This window comes from Xyrauchen texanus, chromosome 4 (genome assembly GCF_025860055.1).
Source record: "Xyrauchen texanus isolate HMW12.3.18 chromosome 4, RBS_HiC_50CHRs, whole genome shotgun sequence".
NCBI lineage: Eukaryota > Metazoa > Chordata > Actinopteri > Cypriniformes > Catostomidae > Xyrauchen > Xyrauchen texanus.
Genome location: NC_068279.1, coordinates 782,501 through 795,000, shown reverse-complemented (window position 1 = coordinate 795,000; position 12,500 = coordinate 782,501). Strand labels below are relative to the sequence as shown.

The following is a 12,500-nucleotide window of genomic DNA, read 5'->3' as shown; positions in this document are numbered from 1 at the left end:
CGAGGGTTCGAGAGAAGACGTCTCAGTCGCCAGCACACAGCAGCAACTCTCAGCAGGATCCACACGATAAAAGCAGGACTCTGAAGAAGTAAGAACAGATCAAACGCAGTGAAATCCATACGTTTATACGAGACCCAGTTGAACACACTTGAGAATGTAGTCATCGTTAATGAAAGAGCAACCTTTGAGCAAGAATGTTTCCTTTGTGTTTCTGCTGTTGCTTAATTCTGTTTCCTGTATTCCGCACAGGACGAAAGGATCTCATTCGTCTAAGCGGCACCATCGCGGACGAGGTCAGAATCACCACCGGAGTTCATCCGTGTCACCGGGTCGGCACAAACGCACATCTAAGAAGAAGAAGAGCAAAAGTCATGGAGCTGCGAGACAGCCGAGCAGCTCCTGGAGCAGCGGGAGGTCATCGTCACGACCTCGTTCAAGAGAACGTGACCCTAGCAAGAACAAATCGCCAAATGCCCGGCAGAACAACTCAAGGTACACATGCATATGTTGTGTAAACGCTAATGTGTTCGAGTGGTGGTGGCCTAGTGGGCTAAAGCACTGAACTGGTAATCAGGAGGTTGCTGGTTTGATCCCCACATTCACCACCATTGTGTCTTTGAGTAAGACACTTAACTCCAGGTTGCTCCGGGGGGATTGTCCCTGTAATAAGTGCTCTGTATAATACATTGGTACTCAGAAGGTTGCTGGTTTGATCCCCACAGTCACCACCATTGTGTCCTTGAGTAAGACACTTAACTCCAGGTTGCTCCGGGGGGATTGTCCCTGTAATAAGTGCTCTGTATAATACATTGGTACTCAGAAGGTTGCTGGTTTGATCCCCACAGTCACCACCATTGTGTCCTTGAGTAAGACACTTAACTCCAGGTTGCTCCGGGGGGATTGTCCCTGTAATAAGTGCTCTGTATAATACATTGGTACTCAGAAGGTTGCTGGTTTGATCCCCACAGTCACCACCATTGTGTCCTTGAGTAAGACACTTAACTCCAGGTTGCTCCGGGGGGATTGTCCCTGTAATAAGTGCACTGTAAGTCACTTTGGAGAAAAGCATCTGCCAAATGCATAGATATAAATGCAATGCGTTCCAGACAGCAGCAATGGTCCGCTTACTTACCTGTCAGTCATCCACCAAAAATGGATCCCAAATTAAGCCGGTTATGTGCTTTAAAAGAGAATGACCTTTCCATCAAAACATTTGGAAACGCTCATACAAGCAGAGGAACATTTTTTGTGAGTTCTGATTCAGGGCTGCTCTTGTGCTGGATAAATCTCATACGAGTCACGACGTGCTGTTTTTATGTTGACGTTACTCATCTAAACTTTTATAACTAATACATTATATTACTTAACAGTGTTGGGTGTAATTGTAACCGGCCCTGGTCGACCCGCTCCGAATGGGACTCGAACCAGTGTCTCCGCCGTGGAAGGCGGGGCGCTAACAAGGAGGCTAAAGGCTACAGCCCCTAGCATCAGTCGCTAACACTGCACAGCTATCTATCAGCTGACTCCCGTTACAACCCCCCCCCCCCCCAAAACTCACTCCCATCCGGGTCATGGCACCATTGTAACCGGCCCTGGTCGCCCCGCTCCGAATGGGACTTGAACCAGCGTCTCCAGTGTGGCAGGCGGTGTGTTAACAAGGAGGTTAAAGGCTACAGCCCATAGCATCAGTCGCTAACATTGCACAGCTATCTATCAGCTTTTTAACTAATTTAATTACAGTTACTTTTGATGTAGTTGCGTTAAATACCGTATGTAGACTACAGAACAATTCTATATAAAACAAAAGTGAATTTAAAATCGAAATTTAACGTCTAATATTCAACTATATGTTTTCTAATTCAACACTGCCCCTTTAAATTTTCCGGGCCAGTTCATGAATAATTTATTAGATTTATTTGAAAGAACAGTTTCATGTCTATCCTTCATGTATTTTTCATCTGGTCGAGGTTGAGAAGGCTTTTAGAAAGTAATTAAAATAAGTAATGCAATTACTTTTCAGACAGAGTAATGTAATTACACTGTATAAGATGTAATTAGTAGTTAGTAACTTCAACACTGTTACTTTGAGGACTTACTCTTAAATAGATTTTAATATGGTTATTAATAAGTGTTTTATACACATAATACACATTAATGTTACAATAGCTATGAGTTACACTACTTTTATAATACAATCTACAGCCTCAGTTGATACTACAATAGCAGGTCTATACAATACACACAATAACACTAAAAATAAAAATAAATTATTTAATAATGATGAAATATATTTAAATGAACATTATATTATATTGCATATTTCTGCATATTATTATAAAGTTATAATAGAGTGATGCTAAACACATATGCACGTTACACGCTAAACACATATGCACGTTAAACGCTAAACACATATGCATGTATAAACACATATGTACGTTAAACGCTAAACACATATGCATGTATAAACACATATGCACGTTACACGCTAAACACATATGCATGTATAAACACATATGCACGTTACACGCTAAACACATATGCATGTAACATGCTAAACAAATATGCATGTTACACGCTAAACACATATGCAGTTACACGCTAAACACATATGCATGTATAAACACATATGTACGTTACACGCTAAACACATATGCATGTATAAACACATATGCACGTTACATGATAAACACATATGCATGTAACATGCTAAACACATATGCACATTACACGCTAAAAACATATGCACGTTACACGCTAAAAACCTTTGCACGTTACACGCTAAACAAATATGCACGTTACATGCTAAACACATATGCACGTTACACGCGAAACAAATATGCACGTTACACGCTAAACACATATGCACGTTACATGCTAAACACATATGCATGTATAAACACATATGCAAGTTACACGCTAAACACATATGCACGTTACATGCTAAACACATATGCACGTTACACGCTAAACACATATGCACGTTACACGCTAAACACATATGCACGTTACATGCTAAACACATATGCATGTATAAACACATATGCAAGTTACACTCTAAACACATATGCATATATAAACACATATGCATGTATAAACACATATGCACGTTACACGCTAAACACATATGCATGTATAAACACATATGCATGTATAAACACATATGCACGTTACACGCTAAACACATATGCATGTATAAACACATATGCATGTATAAACACATATGCACGTTACACGCTAAACACATATGCATGTATAAACACATATGCACGTTACACGCTAAACACATATGCATGTATAAACACATATGCACGTTACACGCTAAGCACATATGCAAGTTAAACGCTAAACACATATGCAAGTTACACGCCAAACACATATGCACGTTACACGCTAAACACATATGCATGTATAAACACATATGCACGTTACACGCTAAACACATATGCAAGTTAAACGCTAAACACATATGCAAGTTACACGCTAAACACATATGCACTTTACACGCTAAACACATATGCATGTATAAACACATATGCATGTATAAACACATATGCACGTTACACGCTAAACACATATGCATGTATAAACACATATGCACGTTACACGCTAAACACATATGCAAGTTACACGCTAAACACATATGCAAGTTACACGCTAAACACATATGCACGTTACACGCTAAACACATATGCATGTTACACGCTAAACACATATGCAAGTTACACGCTAAACACATATGCAAGTTACACGCTAAAAACATATGCACGTTACACGCTAAACACATATGCATGTATAAACACATATGCATGTATAAACACATGCACGTTACACGCTAAACACATATGCATGTATAAACACATATGCATGTATAAACACATATGCAAGTTACACGCTAAACACATATGCAAGTTACACGCTAAACACATATGCATGTTACACACATATGCATGTTACATGCTAAACATTTTTTTTACACAGATGCAGACACACACTCAAACACACACTCACATACACTCACACAAACACACACTCTCTTTCTCTCTCACACATACACACACACACACTCATTCACTCACTCACACACACACACACTCACTCACACACACACTCACTCACTCACACACTCATTCACTCACTCACACACACACTCACTCACTCACACACACACTCACTCACTCACACACTCACTCACACACACAAACACACACACTCACATACACTCACACACACACACTCACTCACACACACACACACACTCACACACACAGGCTATCCTAACACTGCATGATGTGTCTCACATCTCATTTGTGTCTGTCTGCAGAGAGAGAGACAGTCCTCATCACTCTGATGCAGAGAGGTCTCGCTGCCGCTCACGCAGTTATTCTCCCATTCGGAAGAGACGGAGAGACTCGCCCAGCTTCATGGAAGCTCGCCGGATCACCAGGTAACACTTTTCATAAGGAATATGCTGGTGTCAATTGTTTATTGCTTTATGTTATTGATGTGCTTTACAAAACAGGCTGAGATGATTGTTCTTTATGTGAGTTATTAATAGTGCATATAAATAATCCAAAGTGTTTCTTATTCATTTTTATGTCAATTTTTTTTAACTTTTCAAAATGATGAAAATTTGTAAATTTAAAGGGACAGTTCACCCCAAAATGAAAATTCTCTCATCATTTATTCACCCTCATGCCATCCCAGATGTGTGTGATTTTCTTTCTTCTGCAGAACACAAATGAAGATTTTTAGAAGAATATTTCAGCTCTGTAGGTCCGTACAATGCAAGTGAATGGTGACCAGAATTTTGAAGCTCCAAAAAGAACAAAAAGGCAGCATAAAAGTAATCCATAAGACACCAGTGATTTAATCCATGTCTTCAGAAGTGATATGATAGGTGTGGGTGAGAAACACATCAATATTTAAGTTGCATCTGAAAGTGAAAGTGAAAGAGGAGATTTCGAGTAAAAGAAGGACATAAATTTGTTTCTCACCCACACATAGCATATCACTTCAGCTGCCTTTTTGGAGCTTCAAAGTTCTGGTCACCATTCACTTGCATTGTATGGACCTACAGAGCTGACATATACACATCTGTGATGGCATGAGGGTGAGAAAATTATGAGAGAATTTTCATTTTGAGTGAACTGTCCCTTTAAAGGTTTATATGAGATGTTGAGAGTAATTTACATAAACATGGACATCTACAGACCATTGCATATTTCTGCCCTTATTGTTCAAGTGTTGGCAAAGCCAATGTGACAGTGCTATCCTGGATTAAAGTTTACTCTGTGTTTCTGCACAAGTGAAAACGATTATTTTCTGCCAGGTGCAAAAGAACATCCACAGCAGCAGATATGTTGCACGTGTTGCATGTGTTAGATGTGTTGACTCTCTCCTGTATGAAGGCTCCCTTGAAGACATCACACTGGAGCGATGTTGATCTGCGGGCATGGTTACCATGGTTACCGTGTTTACTCCTGAACCTGTTGGGTGAAGCAGCTTGCATCGTCCCGCGAGTACAACTGCGCTTCATCACCGTCTCATTTCCTAATCTCGGATCTATTGTTTCAGTGTGTTCTCACAACTAAACACAAATGTTCCTTCAGGCGTTTTCACCGATCAACACTAATCGTCTAACACGGTTCAGTGGCACAGACTCAACAAGAGACAAAATGGTCAATAAGAGCTCAGTGGAATAAAGTGCATGCAAGATGACAGAGTCATGGTAAATAGTTTGTGAGTCCAAACAGCCGTCTCTTGGTGAAGTCTGAGTCAGAGATCTGTCTTTGTCTTTCGCTAACGGTACTGGAGTCCCATACCAGCTAACAGATGTTCACTAATGCTGTCGCCGCATTTGGGACAGTCCCGATGTGTATGTCTAACATAGTTTAAGATCTAATAAATATATGGTCACATACAGTAGCTCTATGTGTGCATTTACAGTATGTTGAACTAATGATATCACACAATGAAACATGGCTGCAGCGCACTACCAGCATAAGCAACTCTTTAACCACAATATAACGATATACAATATAATGACATATAATATAATGATATATAATATAACGATATACAATATAACGATATACAATATAAGGATATACAGTATAAGGATATACAATATAAGGATATATACAACAAAACGATATACAACACAACGATATATACAATATAACGATATATACAATATAAGGATATACAATATAATGATATACAACATAACGATATACAATATAACGATATATACAATATAAGGATATACAATATAATGATATACAACATAACGATATACAATATAACGATATACAATATAAGGATATATACAATATAACGATATACAATATAATATATACAATATAAGGATATACAATATAAGGATATATACAATATAACGATATAAATATACGGATATACACAATATAACGATATACAATATAACGATATACAATATAATATATACAATATAACGATATACAATATAACGATATACACAATATACGGATATACAATATAAGGATATATACAATAAAACGATATACAATATAACGGTATACAATATAACGATATACAATATAACGGTATACAATATAACGATATATACAATATAACGATATACACAATATAAGGATATACAATATAAGGAGATATACAACATAACGATATATACAATATAACGATATATACAATATAACGATATACACAATATACGGATATACAATATAAGGATATATACAATATAACGATATACACAATATACGGATATACAATATAAGGATATATACAATATAACGATATACAATATAACGGTATACAATATAACGATATATACAATATAAGGATATATACAATATAACGATATACAATATAACGGTATACAATATAACGATATATACAATATAAGGATATACAATATAAGGATATACAATATAAGGATATATACAATATAACGATATACAATATAACGTTATACAATATAACGATATACAATATAAGGATATACAATATAAGGATATACAATATAAGGATATACAATATACGGATATACACAATATACGGATATACAATATAACGATATATACAACATAACGATATATACAACATAACGATATATACAACATAACAATATACAATATAAGGATATATACAATATAACGATATACAATATAACGGTATACAATATAACGATATATACAATATAAGGATATACAATATAAGGATATATACAATATAACGATATACAATATAACGTTATACAATATAACGATATATACAATATAAGGATATACAATATAACGATATACAATATACGGATATACACAATATACGGATATACAATATAACGATATATACAACATAACGATATACAATATAACGATATATACAATATAACGATATATACAATATATGGATATACAATATAATGATATACAATATAACGATATATAATATAATGATATATATGTAATATAACGATATACAATATAAGGATATACAACATAATGATATACAACATAACGATATACAATATAACGATATACAATATAAGGAGATATACAACATAACGATATACAACATAACGATATATACAATATAAGGATATACAAAATAATGACATACAACATAACGATATACAACATAACGATATACAATATAACGATATACAATATAAGGATATACAATATAAGGAGATATACAACATAACGATATACAACATAACGATATATACAATATAAGGATATACAATATAACGATATACAATATAAGGAGATATACAACATAATGATATACAACATAACGATATACAATATAACGATATACAATATAAGGAGATATACAACATAACGATATACAACATAACGATATATACAATATAAGGATATACAATATAACGATATACAATATAAGGAGATATACAACATAATGATATACAACATAACGATATATACAATATAACGATATATACAATATAAGGATATACAAAATAATGATATACAACATAACGATATACAATATAACGATATACAATATAAGGATATACAATATAAGGAGATATACAACATAACGATATACAACATAACGGTATACAATATAACGATATATACAATATAAGGATATACAATATAACGATATACAATATAAGGAGATATACAACATAATGATATACAACATAATGATATACAACATAACGATATATACAATATAAGGAGATATACAACTATAACGATATACATACAATCATAACGATATATACAATATAAGGATATACAAAATAAGGATATACAATATAAGGAGATATACAACATAACGATATACAACATAACGATATATACAATATAACGATATATACAATATAAGGATATACAAAATAATGATATACAACATAAGGATATACAAAATAAGGATATACAATTTAAGGAGATATACAACATAACGATATACAATATAACGGTATACAATATAACACTATATACAATATAAGGATATACAATATAAGGATATACAATATAAGGATATATACAATATAACGATATACAATATAACGGTATACAATATAACGATATATACAATATAAGGATATACAATATAAGGATATACAATATAAGGATATATACAATATAAGGATATACAATATACGGATATACACAATATACGGATAAACAACATAACGATATACAACATAACGATATATACAACATAACGATATATACAACATAACGATATACAATATAACGATATATACAATATAACGATATGCAATATAATGATATGCAATATAACGATATATACAATATATGGATATACAATATAATGATATACAATATAACGATATATAATATAATGATATATATATAATATAATGATATACAATATAAGGATATACAACATAATGATATACAACATAACGATATACAATATAACGATATACAATATAAGGAGATATACAACATAACGATATATACAATATAAGGATATACAAAATAATGACATACAACATAACGATATACAATATAACGATATACAATATAAGGATATACAATATAAGGAGATATACAACATAAGGATATACAACATAACGATATATACAATATAATGATATATACAACATAAGGATATACAATATAACGATATACAATATAAGGAGATATACAACATAATGATATACAACATAACGATATACAATATAACGATATACAATATAAGGAGATATACAACATAATGATATACAACATAACGATATATACAATATAACGATATACAAAATAATGACATACAACATAACGATATACAATATAACGATATACAATATAAGGATATACAATATGAGATATACAACATAAGTATATACAACATAACGATATATACAATATAATGATATATACAACATAAGGATATACAATATAACGATATACAATATAAGGAGATATACAACATAATGATATACAACATAACGTATATACAATATAACGATATACAATATAAGGAGATATACAACATAACGATATACAACATAACGATATATACAATATAACGATATACAATATAAGGATATACAATATAAGGAGATATACAACATAACGATATATACAATATAATGATATAAAATATAAGGATATACAATATAACGACATACAATATAATGATATATAATATAACGATATACAATATAACGATATACAATATAAGGAGATATACAACATAATGATATACAACATAACGATATACAATATAACGATATACAATATAAGGAGATATACAACATAACGATATACAACATAACGATATATACAATATAAGGATATACAATATAACGATATACAATATAAGGTGATATACAACATAATGATATACAACATAACGATATATACAAAATAATGATATACAACATAACGATATACAATATAACGATATACAATATAAGGATATACAATATAAGGAGATATACAACATAACGATATACAACATAACGGTATACAATATAACGATATATACAATATAAGGATATACAATATAACGATATACAATATAAGGAGATATACAACATAATGATATACAACATAACGATATACAATATAACGATGTACAATATAAGGAGATATACAACATAACGATATACAACATAACGATATATACAATATAAGGATATACAAAATAAGGATATACAATATAAGGAGATATACAACATAACGATATACAACATAACGATATACAACATAACGATATATACAATATAACGATATATACAATATAAGGATATACAAAATAATGATATACAACATAACGATATACAATATAACGATATACAATATAAGGATATACAATATAAGGAGATATACAACATAACGATATACAATATAACGGTATACAATATAACGATATATACAATATAAGGATATATACAATATAACGATATACAATATAACGGTATACAATATAACGATATATACAATATAAGGATATACAATATAAGGATATACAATATAAGGATATACAATATAAGGATATATACAATATGAGGATATACAATATAAGGATATACAATATACGGATATACACAATATACGGATATAACGATATACAACATAACGATATATACAACATAACGATATATACAATATAACGATATATACAATATAATGATATGCAATATAACGATATATACAATATATGGATATACAATATAATGATATACAATATAACGATATATAATATAATGATATATATATATAATATAACGATATACAATATAAGGATATACAACATAATGATATACAACATAACGATATACAATATAACGATATACAATATAAGGAGATATACAACATAACGATATACAACATAACGATATATACAATATAAGGATATACAAAATAATGACATACAACATAACGATATACAATATAACGATATACAATATAAGGATATACAACATAAGGAGATATACAACATAAGGATATACAATATAACGATATACAATATAAGGAGATATACAACATAAGGATATACAATATAACGATATACAATATAAGGAGATATACAACATAATGATATACAACATAACGATATACAATATAACGATATACAATATAAGGAGATATACAACATAACGATATACAACATAACGATATATACAATATAACGATATACAATATAAGGATATACAATATAAGGAGATATACAACATAAGGATATACAACATAACGATATATACAATATAATGATATATACAACATAAGGATATACAATATAACGATATACAATATAAGGAGATATACAACATAATGATATACAATATAACGATATACAATATAAGGAGATATACAACATAACGATATACAACATAACGATATATACAATATAACGATATACAATATAAGGATATACAATATAAGGAGATATACAACATAACGATATATACAATATAACGATATACAATATAAGGATATACAATATAAGGAGATATACAACATAACGATATATACAATATAACGATATACAATATAAGGATATACAATATAAGGAGATATACAACATAACGATATATACAATATAACGATATACAATATAACGATATACAATATAAGGAGATATACAACATAACGATATACAACATAACGATATATACAATATAACGATATACAATATAAGGATATACAATATAAGGAGATATACAACATAACGATATACAACATAAAGATATATACAATATAATGATATAAAATATAAGGATATACAATATAACGACATACAATATAATGATATATAATATAACGATATACAATATAACGATATACAATATAACGATATACAATATAATGACATATGTATGAAGTGGAGGTGCAATATTTAACTAAGCCTTGTTTGAAAATTCAGCTAAAATGTGCTTCTGATGGTAACTGGTTTTGCAGCTGGTCATTTATGGTCATTAGATGATTGATCAGCTGGAATACCTGGTAGACCATCTTAGTCAAGCTGGTAAGAGCTTGTAGACCACGCTGGTCCAGTGACAAACCAGCTACCACGATCCACATCCCAGTTTGACCACCTTACTCCTGTATAATCTGGATTTTCCAGCAGGGGAATACCTCTAATAAATCAACATTATTTTTGTAATTACATTTGGTGGCACAGACATGACACAGAAGGCGATGGCACGGCTCACATGTCTTTTAATACTGTACATAATTCAGCAAAAACTGTGTGTATTGTTGTTGAGTGGTCAGAGTGGTATCACATTGCTTAATTTGAATTTCACTCACACACACACACACACGCACTCACTCCAACACTCACTCCAACACTCACACTCACACACACACTCACTCACTCACTGAATGGAATGAATGAATGGAATGAATGGAATGAATGAATGAATGAATGAATGGAATGGAATGAATGGAATGAATGATGAATGAATGGAATGAATGGAATGAATGAATGGAATGAATGAATGGAATGAATGAATGAATGAATGAATGAATGAATGAATGGAA

At 31.3% G+C, this 12,500-nt stretch overlaps 1 protein-coding gene across 1 annotated transcript in view; it reads left to right on the top strand.

Annotated features, from left to right (window-relative positions):
- Positions 1-12,500, top strand: part of LOC127643254 (serine/arginine repetitive matrix protein 3-like) — a 68,216-nt gene that overhangs the window by 51,537 nt on the left and 4,179 nt on the right. Inside the window, exons 11-13 of the mRNA XM_052125923.1 lie at positions 1-88; positions 250-492; positions 4,325-4,447. The exon at positions 1-88 is cut by the window's left edge and continues 169 nt beyond it. Of these exons, the coding sequence (XP_051981883.1) occupies positions 1-88; positions 250-492; positions 4,325-4,447 (454 nt within the window). The remainder of the gene's footprint in view (positions 89-249; positions 493-4,324; positions 4,448-12,500) is intronic.